At 35.6% G+C, this 22890-nt stretch overlaps 1 protein-coding gene across 1 annotated transcript in view; it reads right to left on the bottom strand.

Annotated features, from left to right (window-relative positions):
- Positions 1-22890, bottom strand: part of LOC150101923 (uncharacterized) — a 1001066-nt gene that overhangs the window by 130616 nt on the left and 847560 nt on the right. The window contains exons 131-132 of the mRNA XM_090399931.1: positions 10696-10818; positions 3638-3721 (exon numbers count right to left, since the gene is read on the bottom strand). Coding sequence (XP_090256057.1) covers positions 3638-3721; positions 10696-10818 — 207 coding nt within the window. The remainder of the gene's footprint in view (positions 1-3637; positions 3722-10695; positions 10819-22890) is intronic.

Here is a 22890-nt window from a genome sequence, read left to right as displayed (position 1 = left end):
GAGGAAATGGTATAAAGACAGCTGTTGCAGAATGTGTGGTGGAGATACTTAATGAGCAGTTCATAAAGATCTTTCAATCTTGTGAATGTGACTTCATGGAGAGATTAAGGGCAGTTGATGATGGGGAGGAGAGACTGACTGTAAGTGAGCAAGAGGTGTTTGGGGAGTTGAGTAAACTAGATGTAAATAAGGCTGTGGGACTTGATAATATATCACCGCGTATTCTGAAGGAATGTGCCAGAGAGTTGACACCTGCCTTGACATATTTTTTTAATACGAGTCTTGCACTTGGTCAAGTCCCTAAAGAGTGGAAGGAGGGCAAGATTATGCCACTTCATAAAGGAGGTGATCGAACTCAAGCATCAAACTATAGGCCTATCTGTGTGTCAGGTGTTGTGGTTAAGTTGTTGGAGAAGCTTGTGAGAACTAGGATCCAGAGTTGGGTTGACAACAATGGTATAATCTTTGATGGACAGCATGGATTTGCAGAAGGGAGGTCGTGTTTTAGTAAGCTACTTACTTATTACAATAAAGTGACTGCTTCCTTGGACAGAGGAGAAGGATACACAGTAATATACTTGGATTTCACAAAAGCTTTTGATAGAGTACCTCATGATAAGTTGACAGTCAAACTAGAGCAGATGGGGTTGGATATTAGATTAGTGCATTGGATTGGAGACTGGCTATCTGATAGGTATCAACAAGTTGTGTATGGGGGTGCAATATCCAGGAAAAGGAAAGTCACTAGTGGAGTGCCTCAGGGATCAGTTTTAAGGCCATTACTATTTAACTTGTATATTAATGATATTGGTGAAGATTTGGATGGAGATATTCAGTTGTTTGCAGATGATGCAAAGTTGGGACGAACCATAAAGAGTAGTGAAGATGTTGTGGCCTTGCAAGAAGACTTGAATAAATTGAGTGATTGGGCAAGCAAATGGGGATGTGAGTTCAATGTTGCAAAATGTAAGGTTTTAAAATTTGGAAAACAAAGATGGGATGCAGAATTTATGCTTGGTGAGAATATATTGTTGGAAGTAGAGGAAATAAGAGATCTGGGAGTGATAGTGGATAAGGATCTAAAATTTAGGGGGCACATCACCAAAATTGTGAAGACAACACAAAGACTTCTGGGAATGATGAGGAGGACACTGACGTGTAGAAGTAGGGAGATTCTTGTTCCATTGTATAAGGCTTTGATTAGGCCACACATGGACTATTGTGCCCAGATTTGGTCACCTGGTTTTCAGAAGGATGAAGAGATGTTGGAAAGGGTCCAAAGGCGACTGACTAAGGTAGTTTCTGACCTCTGGAATGTCGAGTATGAAGAAAGATTGAAAAGATGTAATTTGCAGAGTCTAGTGGAGAGAAGAGGGGAGATATGATAGAGACCTACAAGTTGGTAAGGGGTTGTTATAGGATGAATGGTGGAGAAGTTCTACAGAGAATAGTGGGAGATCAGAGGAGAACCAGAGGTCATCCCTGGAAACTGTATAAAGAGGGTGTGAGTAGGGGAGTGAGAGGCAGGTTTTTTTCGTGCAGAGTTGTGAATGATTGGAATGCCTTGCCTGAGAGTGTGGTGTCTGCAAGGAGTTTGAATGTGTTTAAGACCCGGTATGATGAGATGTGTGTGAGATAAAAGGACCTCCTAGATGAGTCTTTGACTCCATGAGGTCTTGTTTAATAATAATAATAATAATAATAATAATAATAATAAGTTACATCCTGCCTTAAAACATATATTCAGATTAAATAACAATAATTAAGATCAATATATATATATATATATATATATATATATATATATATATGTTTATAATTATTAACTGACTTAAACACCGAGAAAAAAATATAAGATATTTAATAAGGTTTCACTTCTACTTTCATCGGAAATTCCAACTTCATCAAGTGAATACAGTACCAGGGAGAAAACAACATCTTAAAAATATATTGTACTTTACACAAACACAGAGTTTAGAACAAGTAATAGTTGTGTTTGAAATTGAGTCTGAGCGTTAGTTCTGGCGTGATGCACTGTGAGTGTGAATGATATCATGAGTACACCAAAACTGGATTACAGCGCTATGTGAATCGGGTAGGCTGTAACTGAGATTGCTGTTTAGATGGGTAGGGTCGAGAGCTATTTCTTTGGATTCCAAGATACATCTTTCTAATTCATCGGAACATTTATGAATGTTTGAAGTTAAGTTCCAGTCTATTTGATGTTGTCATCCTTCAAAGAGAAATTGAACTTCAACATTGGTATTGGCCGAGAATAAAACATGGCTGGATAGGGCACTAGCATGGACTCTGTTATAAGAAATGTCATGTTGATGTTCTTCTAGGCGGAGAGGGATGAACTTTTCTGTCTGGTCATAATATGGTTTGCCGCAACTGCAAATGATTTTGTATACTCCTGGGAACCGAAGAAGGTTGTGTTTTACTTTAGGTTGACTGAGGCAAGATCGGAGTTTTGAAAAGGTTGAGAAATATGTTTTAGCATGAAATTTCTTCAGGATTTTCGCCAGTTTAGGAGAAAGAGAACTTATATACAGTAAGGAGATGTAGGCTGTTGGGTTTGAGTTATCTTCATTACTATGTTGATTATGTTCATTAAGACAATTATAGATACTTTTAGAAGAGTAACTGTTATTTAAGAAAGACTTTTTGAGGTAACTAAGTTCTTGTTGAAGTTCCTCTTCTTCTGACAACAAGGATCTCGCCCAATGAGCTAGTGTGGAAATAATTCCTAATTTTTGAGGGGGGTAGTGGTGAGACAAAGCATGTAGGTATCTATTTTGGTGTGTGTTGGCTTTCTAAAGATAGAAATCTTGAGCCCATCCGGTGTTCTGGTAAGTTTTATATCTAGAAAAGTTAAAACACCATTAACTTCTGGTTCGGATGTGAAGTTTATATTTTGATGAAAGTTGTTTAAATGATCCAGAAAGGTTTGTAAGTTTTCCTCATTTCCTCAGCAAGACTGAAACTCAAAATCTGGCTGCATTACATGGATGACATTTTCCTAATTTGGGAGCATGGCTCAGAAAACTTACATTTAATAGATATACAAAGTGCTATATCACTATGTACATATACATTCAAGTATTAAAGTTATGTAGTAGTATTATACAGAGTTCTCTAAATCATTAAATAGAAAAAAATAATCAAAGTATCACAAAAAATGGAATGAAGGAAGGAAAAGAAGATCAGACCGTTTCTTAAAAAAAAACTATGAAAGATGGAAAAATAATTGCTTATTGCATGTTAATTGTGTTCTTTTTTTTTTTTTTTTTTTTGAAAGCATATCCTAAAAAAACATTTAAAATATGAAAATTTGAAGAAAGTTAACAATGAAAAACAATGGTTAGGGAAAAATACTTTGAATTTGCATTTGAAAAATTACGCTGAGATGGACTACCATAAACAGTATTTAGGAAAAAGAGCTGGTTTGATATTGTTTGTAATTAGAGAAATGAAGTAAGATACAGTATTTATTTATTTTATTTTTTTAATTAGAAGGAAAGAGGAGGGGGCGGATAAATTAAACCAAAAATAAGCGAATACATAAATAAATTTATAAATATATAAAATAATGTTATCTACTAAAATCAAAAACGAAATTAATCAAATAAATTACCATAACATTCTCCTGACTGTCTATGGCATGTTTCATGGTCCTTGCAATCTTCATCACGAGTGCAACCTGTAATTTTTTCACGGCCTAAAATATTTAAATATTATATTAGTATTTCTGAATTCCAAAGACTCACATAAATTAGCAAGTGTATTATTATTATTATTATTATATTGGGCAACAAGGATCAAAACAGGCATATGGTATGGTGTAAAATATTTTTTCAAAAAAAAAAAAAAAGGAACTTTTTACTCTCAGCATATCAGTGTTTGTTATATATGTGCCAAAATATAAACTTTGCTAAGTGTTGTTCAATAATAAAAATTAAAAAAAAAAATGTGTGTGTGTGGTATTTTTTCTATTTTGGTATCTCTACTCATTAAATTTATTTAATTATGCCATATAGCCAAGTAAATCTGTTCAAATTTCTAGCCTTTATGATGAGGCAATCTACAAAAGTATCAGAGATTTACAGAAAACTTTACAGAGAATTGGACTTAACATCAACAGGTTAGTATCTCTGAAATGTTACAAATTCCATGATCTTGTTCCTAAATTAATTTCCTTCAAAGAAACATCAAAATAAACAGAGCTAAAAGAATATATTATAGGGCAAAAAATCATTTCTAAATGAAAGAATTTTTGAAACTAAATGTGGTTTAGAGCATCTGTACTCCCTTAAAAGCTTCTTTATCTTCTGCATTCGAACAAACTTTAGATACCAATACTTGGCAATATATAGGAGAGATGATGAACTCTCTAATTAATTATTAATAAAATATATTACATAAAAATTTGAAGCGCCTTCAAGTTAGAACAGCAAAAATCAACCAAATCTAAATTCAGCCCTCTCTCTCTCTCCTGATAAGATTATTATTAATAAATTCAACAGTCTTTCTAATGTTGAAAAGAATATTCTTAGTAAAGGCTTTAAGTGTTATGTCACCAAGATCTATTCCAAAAGAACTATTACTCACAAAAATAGAAAAAGCAAGTTCATTCCTTCAACCTGAGAAGCTAATTTACTTCATATGAAATCCACCCTCACAATTAATTGTGAGAGTGGATTTACATTGTTAACAATGTAAAATCCTCAAAAGATAATGTTACTATTGTAGAACATTAAGCCATTAAAAATCTACAGAAAAATATGGATATTATAACTCTCTGCAGATAAAGGGAACTTGACTGTCATCCTAGATAGTGAAGATTACGACAAAAAAATGTTATAACTACTACAGACATCTACAAACCAACACCAGCAGTTCTTGAAAGGGATCCAACTCATGAACTTCATAATCATACTTAACAATCACTGAATACCTACAGAATTCCCTAGAGGCTTAAGATTATCTCTTCATTCATTTCATCCTCTCATTCCACTAATTATATGGCTTGCCTAAAATACATAAGGAAAAGACTTCACTGAGATCCATCCATCATAGAAGGTATTGATTCTCCAACATAAAAGCTTTCAAAACATTTGGCCCAGGTTTTAAAAAGTTTAACATGCTTGGCCACCTCCTTTCTCAAGAATTTGGAACACTTTGTTTCAATTGTTAAATACATGCATCTTCAAATAAAAAAGAGAAAATTATGGCAAGTTTCAATGTTATATCCCTCTTCACGAATGTGCCTACAGAAGAGACTTTAATTCTTTTAAAAGATAAGTTATCAAAAAAAAAAAAGTTATGTCACTCCTGACCCGTTGCATAAATTCTGGTTACTTTCTTTTTAAAAATATTATTTACAAACAGAACTTCGACTTGGCCATGGGCAACCCATTATCTCCTATATTAACAAATTTATATTTAGAAAGCTTTAAGGAAAAAGCAAAGAATTCGTTCCAATTAAAGCCAAGGTTATCGAAAAGATATATTGATGATGTTTTCTTAATTTGGAGTTATGTACCAGATTCTTTAAAGGAGTTCTGGACCATCTCGACAATCAATACCCAAGAATACATTTACTTCGGAATTGGAAGTTAACAGTTCTCTTCCATTTCTGGATGTCAAACTTAAAGCATACACAAAACTTTGTAAACAAAATTAAGGACATCACACTTGATAAAAGTGATTTATTAGTCAGTTATGATGTCTCTGACCTCCTTTTCACAAATGTCCCAATCAATGGCACAATTCTTCTTTTACAGGACAAATTCCTACCTGATATCATGCTGCTCTTTGCCCATGTATTACATTCTGGCTATTTTGTGTGGCAAAATATTTTTTACCTGTAAAAAAAAAAAGAAGGTACAGCCATGGGCTCACCATTATCTCCCCCCCTTCCAATTGCTAACTTTTATATGGAAGCTTTTGAGCAACAGGCTCTAGATTTCTATACTTTAAAACTGAAAGTCTGGCTTAAATAACTGATGAAGTTTTTATTATCTGGTCCCATAGCTGCCAGACATTAGACGCTTTCCTCTCAGTCACCTAAATAAACAGCACAAATGCATACAATTCACAATTGAAATTAAAAGATGCTTATGAGAACATACTTTTTTTTGAGATACACTTGTCTCACATCTTCTTTCTGGCAGTCTTTTCTTTACTGTAAGCCTACACACACACTGGACAATATAGACACAAACTCTTATCACCACCCAACACAAAAACTAGATGTCACTAACACACTAAAAAAAACAGGGCTGTAAAGATCTGCTCCAGTGAGCAAGCACTTAAATATGAATTAAAAGTTATCAGCAATATCTTCCTGAAAAATGGCTACAGAAAAAATACCATCAACAAAATTCTTCACAAGACTCCACTTATAAACAAAAATAAGATTACAATAAAACTGTAGCCATTCCATACATTAAAAGGATATCAGATAAAATAAAAAGAATACTACAGAAATACAACCTTAATGCCACCTTTAAACTTGCAAAATTAAAGAATTTATTCAACTCCTCCAAGGATCCACTTCCTCCACTGCCCACCCTGGAGTATGCTGTATTCAATGCACCTGTAATTTGCCTTATATAGGTGAAACAGGATGCAGAATTCCTATCCAAAAAAAGGAACATAAATGGCACATTAAATTTAATAACTATGATAAATCTGGCCTTTCTGATCTGAATTAACTGAAAAGGCACTTGTTCTTTACATCACACCAAAACATGGCACGAGTGCAAATTTAAAGAGGCCTGTGAAATTCTTACCAACCACTCTAATCTTAACAATAATGGTAGACTAAAAATCCCAAGAATATGGACAGCACATATTCTACCTATATAACCTTTTGTTCTAAGAGTTTATTATAATTTAGGACTGTAGTAATCTAGGATCTTAGCTTTAATATGACAAACACTTATGCTAAATTATTGATTATGCCACCAATTTTGCTGTATTAATATATTTTATATTTATATAAAAGTATTAATATGAATTTGTTCTCTGATAATGTTATAAATGATATACAGTAGCTTTGATGTAGGTTTTATTACTATTATTATTATTATTTTTTTTTTTTTTTCACTAGAGGTCAGGCCAGTAGAATAATGGTTGATCAAATCATTATCCCTTCGGCATACTGTTTGAAATGTAATATAGCTTGCCTTTGTGTGTGTGTGTGTGTGTGCGTGTGTGTGTGTGTGTGTGTGTGTGCGCGTGCGTGCGTGTGTGTGTGTACACACACACACACACACACACACACACACACACACACACACACTACAGATGATGACCTTAACGTGAAGATTGAAATGGTGGGAAATTAAAGTAATTATTCCTAACACAGTTGTAGTTAAGAAAATTTACTGAAATGAATAACTCAGGGTTATAGTTTATCTGAGGCTATCTAGATAGCCTCAGATAAACTTTCTGAGGCTATCTAGATAGCCTCAGATAAACTTTCTGAGGCTATCTAGCCTATATACAGCAGCAAAATATATTTTGCTGCTGTATATAGGCTGGGAGGTGCATGCAGAAAGATACGGATTATAGTTTATCTGCGGCTTCTGGTGTGAGATAGAGACCAACAGCACAAAATATATTTTGCTGCTGTATATAGGCTGGGAGGTGCATGCAAAAAGATACAGATACCATTGCTTCAACAGTTAACACAATGAGTGCAGGCTCAGCAATTATGGAGGGTAGGGGGAGAATTCACTTATTGGAACATAGACTGGAAGGAAGAGGGGTGCCTAGTAAGATGGAAGTAGAATTTACAAAGAGATAATTATTTGAAACAGTATGTGTCAGAGAAGATTGGCAGTTTGAGAGTGTTGGTTCTGGTAACAGCATTAACATGCTGTTACCAGAACCAACATGCCTACTTTATGAGTTGAATCGTAAAGTAGGCATGCTACCTCTGATCAGGTTAAGTGACTCATGCAGTCTTATCCTGGATGGTTGCTAAACATGTGAAATTCTTGGTTAAGAAGAAGGTACATATCAAACTACAGACTAGTGATTATGAAAAGTCTTAGGAGGCAGCTTGGGACCATTTGACATGGCATAAGAAGCTTCAACAGAAGGATGCCAATAGTACATGGGAAATAGGGACTGTTTTTGAGGGAAGCAGTATCAGACTCCATACTTTAGGGTAAGGAGGATAAACCAAGTGAGAGTTAAATGGATGAGTTGAATCACAAAGTAGAACTGCAAAAAAAATATATATATATATAATAAAATAAAATAAATAAACATTGTAGAAGAAATATAAAGTAAAATATGATAAGCAGTATGGTAAGGATAGCTAAATAAGATCATGAGAGGAAATTAGCTATGCAAGCCAAAGGAAATCTTAAAGAGTTTCTTCCCATATAGCTAGTAAGAGAAAGAAAGTTTGTGGATGATTAACATTAATCAGCATTCATGGATAGGAAAGTAACATAAAAAGAATAAAAAAATAGTTGAGATACTGAGTTATCATTTTGTAAAGGCATATCATCCAGGTGCAGAGATATCATGGTAGCCAATGTGGCTGATGTGAAAATAGAGGTAGATGAACTGTAGGCAATTAGCACATTGAAAAACATCAATGTGAATGCAGCGGGGGGGGATTGGATAGTATGTCAGCCTGCATGTTATGAGAATGTAAATTCTCATAAAAGGCAGTGTCTCTGATCGAGCTGTTTGTTATTATTACTATCATCATCAACAAGACCTCCATGGAGTCAAGAGACTCACTGCAGTCGGTCCCATTCTCACATGCACAGCTCATCATACCTTGACTTAAATGCGTTCACTGTCTCTGCACTCACCACACTTTTAGGAAATGCATTACAATCACCCACTATTCCCCATGCAAAAAATCTACTCCTCAACCCCCTAGCTCACATCCTCTTATACAGTTTCATGGGATGGTCTCTTGTTCTTTCCCTGTCTCCAAGCCATTCTATGAAAAATCTCTTTCACATTAATCTGGTAATTACCCTTGATCAACTTATACGTCTCGATCATTTCCCTTTCTCCTTCCATCTGCTAGGCTTTACAGTTTGCATTCTCTCGATCTGTCCTCATTCTCCATACTCCAGAGACCTGAAACCGACTTAGTCAATTGTCTCTGAACTCTCTCCAGAAACCGAGCAACCAAATGTGTGCACAGCAATCTACATATGGTCTGATCAAAGCCATGTACAATGGAATCAAAACATCATAGACATAATCCACTGTCCTTGCAATTTTAGTAAAATGCTCCTGAAATTTCAGGTTCCTATCCACCATCACTCCCAAGATCTTTCATCTCCTCCAAGATATTCCCACTAGTCTTATATTTTGCATCCTATCTTTGTTTCCCAAATTTTAAGATGTTACACTTTACTACAGCCCCCCCCCCCACACACACACTCACCCATTCACCCAGCCTATTCGTGTCCTCTTGAAAGGCTACAACATCTGTTCTACTCCTCATAGCTCTCCACAACTTCGTACCATCTGCAAACAACTGTATATCATCATTCAGTTCTTTCCAATGTCATTTACATACAAATAAAAATTAAACAACCACGCCCAAAAAAGACTCCTGGGGCACACTACTTGTGAATTTCCTCTTCTGGGATCACTACCCTCCCCCATAACACTACCTCTATCGGACAGCCAATATCCAACCCAATACACTAATCTACCACCCAACTCCATCCCAATACACTAATCTACCATCCAACTCCATCTGTTCCATTTAATTACCAGCTTGTCATTTGGCAATCTATTGAAGGTCTTTGCAAAATTTAATATACTACTGTGTATGCATCTCCCCTTGTCAAATGCATTTGTCACTTTGTTATAATAAGTAAGCAGGTTGCTAAAACATGGTCTTCTTTTAGTAAACCCATGCTGTCCATCAAAGAGAATTCTGCTACTGTCAACTAAGTTCTGAATCCTGTTCTCACTAGCCTCTCTAACACCTTGACCACAACTCCAGAACAAGCAGACCGACCTATAATTATCTTATTCACTTTCTTTATGAAGCAGAACAATTTTGCCCTCTTTCTACTCCTTTGGAATTTAGCCAATCTAAGACTCACATTAAAAGGGTTCTGGAACATTCCCTCAAGACATGTGGTGATATAATCAGGTCCTATGGCCTCACTGACTTTAAGTTTACTCAATTCTTCATATACCACCCTGCTCACTCACCACTGATTGCTCCTTCTCCCTTCCCACTACTCTGAAGTTCTGCATTGTGTTACTTTCACAAGGATGGAATACTTTAATGAATTGCACATTTAACAGAGGTGGTTGTGAGTGCTCTGACAGTGAACAAGTTTAAGAAGTGGTATGATAGGTATTATGCAAATAATGGCTATTATGGACTTTTTTGAGATTAGTCTTCTGACTCCATAAGGTGGTTCATAATAATAATGATAGTAATAAATAAATAATAATAGTTAATTATGTGATACAACCATTAAAAACTAATATATAATTTACACAGGCTGAAGTACTTTTTTTTTTACTTTCATTTATAGCTACATAGTTCTTTAAAAAAAATCATTTTTTTTTAATATATGTACAGTTTTTGTGTTTCAGTAGAGCAGTTTCATTTTTTTTCTACTGATTATCATTTATTCTTCACTTTAAAATAAAAAAAAAGGGTTAATATCTTATACTTACACCCAGTGTGGTAAGGATCACCTTCAAACCCTTCTGGACAATAGCATTTGTAACCTCCTGGTAAGTTGGTGCAGAATGCTCTAGGTGCACAAGGACCACGACCTTGCAGACATTCATTGATATCTAAAGGTAATAAAATTGTGTACATAAGTTCTATTTTATAATTGAAATTTCCACTGAACAACTCCATTAGCATGAAAAAAACATGTGCTCTTTAGTTTTAAATGAACTGCAAAGAAGCTCTATATAAAACAACTAACTGAATCATCATTCTCAGCATTGTTTCTTGATATCTCTCTCCTCGAGGGATGTAAAACTGTGATACATTTTTTTTATCAGCCCCACACATAAACAGTCAGAATCCCTATGTTATAACAGTTCTGTATGTGGATAAGTTGCTAAGAAGGAATCTGCCAATGTGTTCCTTGAACATCTGGGAGACATAAGAAAGGTTGTTCCAAAAAATGTGGCAGATGCAATGAAAGAGGAAGATGAGAAGATGGTTCAGTAGGTTTAAAGATGAGCCATGTATTGAAATAGCTAGCAGTTGCTTGTGTTTTAATGTATTTAGAAGAAAGTGGAGGAATCATGGTAGGTACTTTGGTTAAATAGTGCCTATAAAAATACCTATAGAAAATACATAATGCAGAAACACAGTATTTGCAAGAAAGTTAATAGAAAGTCTGAAAGAAGAGTCATCTATTAAGTAGACTGTCCTCCTCAGGATAGCATCAAGCATTATTATATAAATCAAGTGGATATTAAATCCAGCATTATTTCAAAGCCAAATGCAGAAACTATAAAAGTTGCGTATGAAATCTGACAAGAGAGCTTACGGGAACTCGCTAGCATTTATGAGTTGTCTTAGCAGGGACCTTATAGGAGACATGATCACTGCCCAAGTGTCTATATATTTGCCTTCTATTGGTCCATTCTGATAAGGTTTCACTGGCCTGACAGCTGTTTCGAACTGGTTGGTTCTCTTCAGAGACTGGGCAACTATTTAAGTAAAGCCCTCTCTAAAAATTAGGTGATCCCCAGACCACTCCCTACAAGTGACCAAAAGATCATCCAACTCGGCGTTGGTTCCACTCAGTGACAGGCTCACCCCCACCACTGAGAAGAACCACTCATATTCCAAGGAAAAGCATCCACTGACAAGGCCCCCACATGGGCCATGCGAGAAAACACTTTCCCTGGAAACTCAAATTGCTCTCACAAGGCAAATCCTCCAAAATCTTAAGCCCCCCCCCCCATGAAGTAAAGGGGCTTTCTAAAAATTAGACAATCTCCCCACACCACTCTAAGTAAGTGACCAAAGGACCGCCCAACTCGACATTGGTTCCACTCGGTGAGAGGCTCCTCCACCACTGAGCAGAACTGCTCATATTCCAGGGAAAAGAATCCACCGACAAGGTCCCACATGAAAAATGCTTTTCCTGGAGTCTCAAATTGCTCTCTCAAGGCATAACCCTCTGAAATTTTAATCTTAAGCCAGGTCTTGGGACAAGACCTGGAAGAAACCTTAAGAGAACATAAACTCTCATTCAGTACTGAGGAACTCAAAGTGTCGGAGAAGTGTATTTTTCTAAAGTGAACTCTGGGTCAGTGCATAAAGTATTTACTAAAATAAAGAGACAAAAGGATTCATTTTGGTGATGCAAAATTATATAAATCAAGTGGATATTAAATCCATCATTATTTCAAAGGCAAATGCAGAATTATAAAAGTTTCATATGAAACTTGACCCAGAGAGCTCACGGGAATACACTCACCAGCATTTATGAGTTGCTCTAGCACAGACTATCATGTCTCCTATAAGGTCTGCACTAGGGCAACTCATAAATGCTGGTTATGATCTCATAACAGTAAATAGCCATTTTTTATTAATGTCTCTGATATATGAGTAAGTTCATCATAGAGTTCTTTTTCTTCTGAGATGATATTCATGGCTCTATTTTTGAGCATATGCTGAGCTTCTGGGAAATATGGTGAGTTGATTTGAAATGAAGATAGCTTCCAGTGTGTGTTGATTTGCAGTAGGCTGTTAGTTTGATATGTCCATCTGCTAGTTTCTTGATTAGGGAATCCAAAAACGGTAGTTGATTATCTTTTACCAGTTCCAAAGTGAATTGTATTTTTTGATGAAAAGAAATTAATTTTAGTTATTAATGTAGTTTTGAGCAAAATTAAAGTCTGGCAGGCTGAGTAATCTTATTAAGGTTTTCCATATGTCAGCTATTATTGTTCCCTGGTTTCTATTAAAATTTTCTCTAGAACAGAGGACTACAACGGCTTCCTTGAAATTTCTACAATGGAAATCTTCTTCTAGGTAAGGCATGGAGCTGCTATCTCAATGGCTATCCAAGGAATTTAATCAACAAGATTCTTCATAGCAACCCCACAACAACAACAACCTACCATCACTCAATACAGTTCATCCATAGTTATTCCTTATGCAGGTACAGTGTCCAAAAAAATTGCAAAACGTTTTAAACCTTTCAACATCAGAGTTGCATTCAAACCAGTCAAGACTGTTAGTCACGTTTGAAGATCGCCAAAAGACATTAATGCTTTTTTCAAACACACTGGAGTGTACAACATTCCATGTGCTTGTGGTCTAAACTATATAAAACAGATGTTGAGAAGCCTTGAAATCCGAAAAAAAGAACATATAGGAGATGTTAATAACAACAGAACAGACAACTCAGGTCTAGCCCATCATTTCTCGATTACTAACCATACCATTGATTAGGATAGCAGCTCCATGCCTTACCTAGAAGAAAATTTCCATTGTCGAAATTTCAAGGAAGCCATTGTAGTCCTCCATTCTGGAAAAAATCTTAACCGAAAGGGAATGATAATAGCTGACATATGGAAAACCTTAATAAGATCATTCAGTCTGCCAGAATTTAATTTTGCTCAAAACTACAGAGCATGCTCTCATAACAGTGACTAACACAAGACGCTCCATGTGTGTAATGTTATGCGTTCTGTTTTAATGTTTAATTTATATGATAGTGTTACTCCATTTTCTCTGTACTAGCCACTTTGAGTTTTTTTTTTTTTTCTCTTATCGTTATAACCCCTGAAGAAAGCCAGACAGCCCCGTTGGCAAACTTGTCAGTATTAGATGTTTATAAATCATGGTCAATTAAAGATCAATATATATTTCATTTTAATTATATGTTTGAATGACCAAATATAATCTAAACAATGAACAGTAGTTAATAGTTTTGATATATGAGTGATCACTAATTAATTGGTGGGCCTCCAGATAGTGAAGAAGTGACTGTTAATCACTTTTTCTATTGTTTTTTGAGTGGGTTGGGGGGGGGGGCAATAGTTTGAGGGCTGACTTTCATCTCAATTTTTTTTAGGAATAGTACATAATTAAGTTTTCATTATTACTAACTTCCTATAAACAGTTTTGTTTTTCCAGAGTTGTCTAGGCACTATCAATTTCTTCAATCCACCTAGATCTCGGGCTTCCTGTCAATATTGTTATCCTGGAATTAAACATTTTCTATGCTAACTTCTCCTCACTTATTCTGTTTAAGTTATTTATTTATTATTTCGTGATACCTTCAAGGAGTTCGAAGACTCATCGAGGAGGACACCTACACTACAACTCTCTTTCTCCAGAACTACATCAAACCTCTACTACCATAATCAACACTATCTACTGCCCACCACCACCACTAGTATTTTTTGTCAGTAAATTGCATGTGTTCTGAAGGGCCAATTTGCCTGTATGCAGGATGAAAAACCCAAGTTTCTCGGAGAAAAAACCCTGTTACCTCCGTATGAGATCAGCTAACTCACCTTCAATTGAAAAAAAATCTATATAAAGATTCCTCCCGTCATGATGAGAATTGAACCTAGGCCTTTTCCAATTAAAGGGTGCAATGTAGCGTCATTCTTCCAATTGCACTATGGAGGCATGCATCTCAGATTACCTCTGCTCACACATACTTGAGCACCTGGATAATGTCTACCATTCTGTCACTGCTATCTCGTTTAATCATATTTTAACGTAATTATTCCACATATCTATGATATACTAATAATCTGTTTTTATGTTATACTAATAATCTGTTTTTATGTCATTTTTATAATCTCTGTTTCCTTTTGCAGTATTCTTTCCTTCAGTGATAAGCTTTTCAATAAGTCCATTATTTTGCTGTCATCAGGAAGTTTATCTTTTATATCTTCCTAAAGTAAAATATTGCTAAACATGTTTTGTTTAACTACTTTTAGAGATAACTTTACTTCTTGCTTACATTTTTCTCTGTATTCTCTAATAAGTGCACATGTTGAATTATTCACCAAAACTTTTTTATATGAATTTTTCTTTTCTAGAACTGCCTAGTTAACTTTCTGAGTCCACGATAAAATTTTTGAATTTTTATTCTATTCTAACTTCATCACATGTTTCTGGGTTGAATCAATCAATGTTCTGTCATTATAATTTTGTTCTTGTTTTCAAACTCTTCTAAGTTTAAAACTGCATAAAGATTCTTGGCAAGAAGAATCTTTATGCAGTTTCTATTGAAGGTGGGTTAGCTGATTTCAGATAGGAGGGTTTTTTCTCATTGGAACTCTGGTTTTTCAATTTACATATAAGCAAACTGGCCAGAAACCATGCAGTTAACACACAAAAATACAACTGGTAGTCAATAGATGGTGTAGTGTGTGTGTGTGTGTGTGTGTGCGTGTGTGTGTGGATGGATGGGGGATTATATAGTGTACTGATTTCATGGTGGATCATGTAGGATAGGTTTATAGTAAGGTGGTGGAAAGTATCCTCCTGCAATGAGTCCTCAGACTCCATGGAGGTATCATGTAAAAAATAAAAAATAATAAAATAATACTGATATTTATCCTACTCAAAACCAAATGGTGACCACTTCATATTTCAAATCAACTGTATACTCTTATATTCTGAACCAGCTTGAAGATGCCACTATCAACAATAACATAATCAATAAGACTTTTCTTGTTCTGTACTTCCTTTCATGGGAATTTATGCACATCTTTATGTTGAAACATAATCTAGTAATGACAAGACCCATGTTCTGAACAGAAATCTAGTGAATACTTAGTGATTACTAACTATTTTTTTTCCCAAATATTTCACTGTCTAGGATTCACTTTCTACTATGCTGTTCAGGTCTCCAACAAGAAATTATTATTTTCTTTTGTTGTCAATTGCCCTCTATAATGAAAGAATTCCTCTGCTTCTTCCCTTTTAGATCTTTCTGTAGAATCATAGGCACACAAACAAATTCTCTTGTCTAATTTTGCATATTAAAAATTTCCCCATATGACTCTATCTCTGAGACTACATGGAATTCAAGGAATTTATATTCATATTGAATGCTATAGCTATGCTTTGCTTTTTTGATAAGCAAATATAACATCTTATAATGTCTACTGTCTAAATATAACATCTTATAATATAATTTAGCAGCATCTGACCTGTTTTGGGTTTCTTCAGTTTAGTAACATCAAATTATGTTGTCAGGTAGTTTTTGAATTCTTTATAGTCCTTCTGCTACTCCAACTGTTTTCCATAAATGCTTTTTATTTTGATAGCACCAATCTTAAATTATGTTGAGCTGGATGTTGATTCTTTACTGTTTGAATGGTCCTTGACAAACACAGCTGGACTGGATTCTTTGTTTAACAATGCTTAGGCCAGCATGAAATTCAATCATGTAGTACCATTATATTTTTCTGTGGTTTAAGCCAACAGAATTTAGCCAACTAAGATTCAAATTGACAGTTGAGCCTCATTTTTTTAGCATCATAGTAGATACCTAGACTCCTCCTCCTCCATATTCTTTACATAGCCTGTAAAGAATATGGACTCCGCCATATTCCTTACAGGCTATGTGGAGATCTCCTCCTAGTTATGTACACATACTGGCCGCTGAATTAGAAACTTTTATTTAATACTGTCTTGGACCTCCTGTAGCCCGAATTACAGCACATATGTGGTTCGGCAAGATTCCACAAGATAACTTGGATTGCATCTACATCTACAACACACCAGATGTTCACCAGACAGTCCTTTAACTGGCTCAGACTTGACAGAATTGGACTTTACTCCCAGACATGTTTTTCTAACATGTCTCATACGTGATAGTGATGGAAGAACAAGAGGTCATCTCTGGAAATTAAAGAAGAGTGTGGTAAACAAAGGTGTCAGAACAAGGTTTTTTGCCTGGAGGGTGGTGAATGAGTGGAATTCATTGCCTGACTTTGTTGTGAGCTCTTCATCTGTAAATGAATTCAAGAAGAGATATGACAGATATTGTTTTGCTAGTTTGGGTCTCCCGCGATGAGTCTACTGACTCCATGGAGATACCCGTAATAATAATAATAATAAAAAATTCTCAGTAGGAATCAGATCCAGGTTTTGTGGTGGCCATGGAAGATGGTGGAAGTCACTGTCATGCTCACTAAACCACTGCTGAACAATTCTTACATGATGGATAGTAACACTGTTGTCCATGAAACAACCATCACCTGCTGGATAAAAATTCAACATTGCATTAGGGAATATGTGGATTTGCATCAGCAACAATTTTCAGATATTCCCTGGAGGACACCTGATCTTCCAGCAGTATCAGGGGACCTGTACCATACTAACAGAACATGTCCCACACCATGATACCACCTCCAGAGCCTTAAGCTGTGTTTACAAGGCAAGCTGGGTTCATTCTAAAAATCTCACATAAATGTTTTGCTTATTATGTTCGTTTTCTTACAGTGTTATATATGCTTAGTGAAGTTATTTAACAAGGAATACATTTTGTTATATGATAAAGTAATCTAAAAAAATACATATACAGTATATATGTGATTTGTTCACATTTAGTATTGCAATTATATGCTTAGTATTAGTGGAGCTGCCATGTGATTAAGTGGTAGTGATATAAAAGAAACTTAATTGTAGTTAAAAGTAGTAATGTTGCTTACCATATGTTCTAATCCTTAGGAAAAAGCAAAGAAATGTTGTATGTATATTATTTGTAGGTTTTGTGGTACAGTAGTGTTCGTATATCATTATTACTGTACAACAGTAATGACATATAATAATGTATGAACATGCAAGTAGCAATGGAGCCATTTTGTGACTTGAGTTTTGCTTTGAATCACATATAATAGACATGCATGTTAGTTGTTGTTTTTTACATCTGTCACTGGGTAAAGAATGCAAAGATGTAAAGAGTAGTCAAGCAAAGAAGAGGAGCCAAAAAGAGGCCTAATAAACTACCAAGTTAGGTTCACTAATCTAAGGAAAGTTTTCATATGCATCTTTAATTACTCTCCAAGGATACAGAACTCTGAAGTTGATAAAGTACAGTATAATATATCAAGCCTTGGTATATGAAAATATTTTGTGTTTAATGAAAGGCAAGTGATATATGTTCAAAAAAGCAATATGGAATTTGCAGTAAAAAGTCCCTGTATTGGAAATGCATTTGAAACTGTTCAATTAATGTATTCCTATTGTTTGAGTGATTATTCTTCATGCTTACATCAGCAAATTGAAAGATAGATGCTTAAGGAAACTAGAAGACAATAATCAAGTATATTGGCCAAGTAAGATATTTAGCTATTTTATTTAAGGAATTCATGAGTAACAATATGTGAGTGAGTACCAATGAGTGAGTAACAATAAAGGAAGATATATTGAACTGTTATAAAATAGATACTGCCAAAGAAATTTCCATATGACCAAGTGAGGCTGCAGATGTTTTAGCTGAATGCTATGTTCAGTTGGTTTAAGAATTTCATGTTACTTCTCAGTATTAAATTTAACTGTGAAAAGTCAGAGCATGAGAGAATATTATTGAGTTCATTTATGTAATTCTTAACATGGCCATTTAATTATTCTTTATATATATTATCAGTTCTATATAATTATACATCATCATCATCATCAAATTCCTGCCATGTACCCTCAAGGGGTGTACAGGATATGACAGTACTACATGAAAAAATTACATCATTACTAACTTCCTATCTACAATTTTCCTCCAAATCAGTCTGTTACTTGTCAAGACTCCAACATTATCAGATCTTATATTTCTATCGTCTAAGGCACTTTGTACCGTATCAATACACCTATATCTTGGTCTTCCTCTGGGTCGTTTTCCTGCCAACCTGGCAGAGAACACTTGTTTTGCTAATCTTTCCTCTCCCATTCTATTTAAGTGACCATACCATCTGAGATTAGCTCTGTTAACGCATTCCTGGATGCTGACAATGTCAAGTTCTTTCCTAATATCCTCATTTTTAATATGATATTGCCATTGATGCCATCTGTTCACGCCTCTAATCTTTCTCAGGACTCTCATATCTGCGGTCTCTAGTCTTTGGTCAAGTGTTTTACTTCTGACCCAGCTCTCAGATCCATAAGTTAAAATTGGTTTGAACACAGTCTTGTATACAGCTAATTTAGTGTTCCGACTAATTTCTTTCTTATTCCATATGAATTTATTCAATTGACTTCCCACGATACCAGCTTTGCTGATTCTGTTGTCTATTTCTATATTTAGTTTACCATCTTCAGTAAAAATTATGCCTAAGTAGCTGAAATGTTTTACTTGTTCCACGGGTTCTCCATTCACAACACAGTTGACATTTTCAATGATTTTGCCTATTTTCATTGTCTTTGTCTTTTTATTGCTGACCTTCATACCATATCTATTACAACAGCTATTCAATTTAGTCAGAGAATCTTGCAGACGTGTAGCGGATTTATTTAGAAGTATAACATCATCCGCATAAAGCAAAGAGCTGACATTAACATCTCCAATTTTGATATCAGGTTTAATACCACATTCCTTCATAATGTGATCCATATAGATAATGAATAACAGAGGGGATAATGTACATCCTTGTCTCACACCAGATTTAACATTAAACCATCTTCCTGTACTTCCTTCAATTCTAACTGCTGACTCACAACTCAAATAAAGACTAAGTATTGCTTGATATAATGCCCCATTGACACCATATAACTGCAGCGTATTGAATAGCTTCTCTCTTGGCACCTTGTCATATGCCTTTTCCAAATCGACAAAACTTAAATACAGATCTTTGTTATATTCCCATGCTTTCTCGACTACTTGTCGTAAAGTGAAGATCTGATCCTGACAGCCTCTATTTGGCCTGAATCCAGCTTGTTCTTCACCAAGCTTTTTTTCCACAATTCTTCTCAACCGTTTCTCAAGTATACTTGCATAGATCTTGCCAGGAACACTCAGTAGGGAAATACCTCTGTAATTCTCACATTCAGTTTTATTTCCCTTTTTATATATGGGTACTATGAGAGCTCTACTCCAATCATCGGGAATTCGTCCCTCTGTCCAGGCTTTCTGAACTATGCAGTGCAGCCACTGTAAGACTCTTATACCACCAGACTTCAGCATTTCTGGTCGAATATCATCTACTCCTGCTGCCTTTCCACATTTCAAGCCTTTGATGGCTTTTTCTACTTCAAGTATGGATATGTATTCCTGACTGCATGCCTGGTCAGTGTTTTTTATCACTGTGCTGTCATCACTGCTTGTTTCATTTAGCAGTTTTTCAAAGTAATTACTCCATACTTCAAGGATATCTTTTTCTCCTGTTTTCATTTCACCTTTATCATCTCTAATTCCTTTTACAGCACTCTTTCCTCCATTCCTAAGCTTCTTCAACAACCTCCAGAATATTTTGCCACCTTCTTGATATTTATTTTTTATATTCTTGCCAAAGTCCTCCCATGACTTTTGTTTAGCTAGTTTTACACACTGTTTAGCTTTCTTACATTTGTCTCTGTATTCTGTAAGAGTAAAAGCTGACTTATTTGCCAGGAACTTTTGATATGCTTTCTTCTTTTCCTTCACTGCCTCTTTAACTTCCTGTGTCCACCAGGGAGTTCTGATTTTTTTATCTTTGCACACAACCTCACCACATGCCTCTCTGGCAGAATCAATCAATGTTTCCTTCAGAGTTTGCCACTGAATCTCCAAGGTTTGATTCCTGTTCTCAAACTCTTTCATTTTCTTTTCAATAATATTTCTGTATTTTAGTCTACAGTTTACATCTGAGAGCTGCTCAACTTTTATTCGCTTTAAAACTTTCTTACATGTTATTCTTTTCAATATGAAATTCAATTTTATCCTGCTCAAGACTAAATAGTGATCACTTCCAATTTCAAATCCTCTGTACACTCTGGTGTCCTGCACCAGGGAGAAAACATCACTATCAACAATAACATAGTCAATGAGACTTTTCTTATTCCTAGCCTCTTCTCTCCATGTGAATTTGTGCACATTTTTATGTTGGAACATGGTGTTAGTAATAACCAGTCCATGTCCTGAGCAGAAATCCAACAGATATTTGCCATTATTATTAGCTTTGCTCTTTTCTCCAAATTTTCCCAAAATATTTTTGTATGTCTCACAATCATTTCCTACTCTACTATTTAGATCCCCAACAAGGACCAACTTTTCATTTTTCATTGTGTCAGTTGCTTTTTCTAAAGCCTCAAAAAATTCCTCCACTTCTACCTTAGTAGAACCTTCTGTGGGACCATAGGCACAAATAAGTCTCTTTGTCCAGTTCCCCATTCTCATATTTGCCCACATTACTCTACTTGAGACTGGCTGACTGCCATTCAAGAAGATTAGCCTCGTATTTTGTGTTGAATACTATGGCTACTCCTTCTTTTCCTTGATTGTTATTGCCTGAATATAACATTTTGTATTTATTGCTCAGAAAGATCTCACCAGTTTTGGTCTTTTTTGTTTCAGTCACCCCTATTATGTCGATCTGGTACTTATCTAATTCCTCAGCTAGCTCCATTTCTTTGCCATTCAGGCTTCTTACATTGATAGCACCGATCTTTAACTCTGGTGATGTTGAGTTGGGGTTTGTTTTCAGATTTGTTCCAGTAGCTGACTTTTCGCTGTTCGCCCTGGTTCCCTGGCGAAAACAACGGGGGCCTTGTTTAACCGGGCGACGCCCCAGCCGGCATGAAATTTTGTCATGTTGTACCATCATTTTTTATTTTGGTTTAACCAATAAGAATACAATTTGGTCGGCTAAATCCCAAATTGCCAGCCCATCCTCGTTCGTTCAGTATCAAAGTAGATACCCAACAGGGTGTACCACGAGAAGGTGAGGATTGGACATTAGGTCAGAAGCCCTGGTCGGTTCTCCACATTCCTTTAAAGGCTATGTGGAGGTCTCCTCTCAGTTATACAGCTTTGACCCTTAAGCACCCCTATAATTATACATTTATAGTAAATATTTTAATTCTTTATAATTGAGTTTCATTCTTTAGAACACAACATGTTGATCCTGAAGTCAAACCACCATTCTTACTACATGACTGACTTTAATCTATGGGTTGGATATAACAAAAATATAACATCATTGCTTTATGGGGCTCCTGCCAAACTCTCTGCTTACCATTAGTACAGAACAAAGTATACCATGACTCACTGGACCATATGACTTTTTTCCAATGTCTAGTCATGGTGTTTCTGACATGACAGTAGACAAATTTTCCAGTTCTTCACAGAAATCAGTGGTTTCTGTATGGGCATGCAACTGCCAATACTGATCCTCTTTAATTCCCTGTGCATAGTTTGGTAAGATATGGTTTGGTTGGCCGAGTGGATAGAATATCCGTTCTACAGCTAAAAGGCTGCGGGTTTGAATCGCACGGTGGGTATGGATGTTTATGATTATCTGTGAAATACTAGTGATGATTGGCAGTAGATGCCATTGGTGTAGCTGTGGTCAGTTGGTGATTGAATGGTGGAGATGGAGTTGTAGAGAAGGTGCCCTCCCTCGATGAGTCCTTGGACTCCCTGGAGGTGTCAAATAATAATAATAATAATAATTGCTGCAAATAGGAAGTGCTATTTGTCCATACATGCCTTCTCAGATGATGGCAATCTAGATCCTGACAAACTGTCTTAAGACCATAGTTACACCTCTTAGACAAGCAATGTGGGTTATTTTTCCACTGATTAAACACTGGAGATATCTCACTTTTTTATATCAGTAGAACTGACTGGTTTGAGAAACCAGTCAGTTCTACTGTTTTCAAAATCGTGGCTCAGCCAGATGGGAACCCACAATAAGCCTCTTATTGAACTATGATTTCCTTTGTTTATCCCA

This window comes from Typopeltis vanoorti, chromosome 11 (genome assembly GCF_054136105.1).
Source record: "Typopeltis vanoorti isolate ZY-2024b chromosome 11, IOZ_Tvanoo_1.0, whole genome shotgun sequence".
Lineage (NCBI taxonomy): Eukaryota > Metazoa > Arthropoda > Arachnida > Uropygi > Thelyphonidae > Typopeltis > Typopeltis vanoorti.
This window is presented reverse-complemented; position numbering and strand designations above follow the sequence as displayed.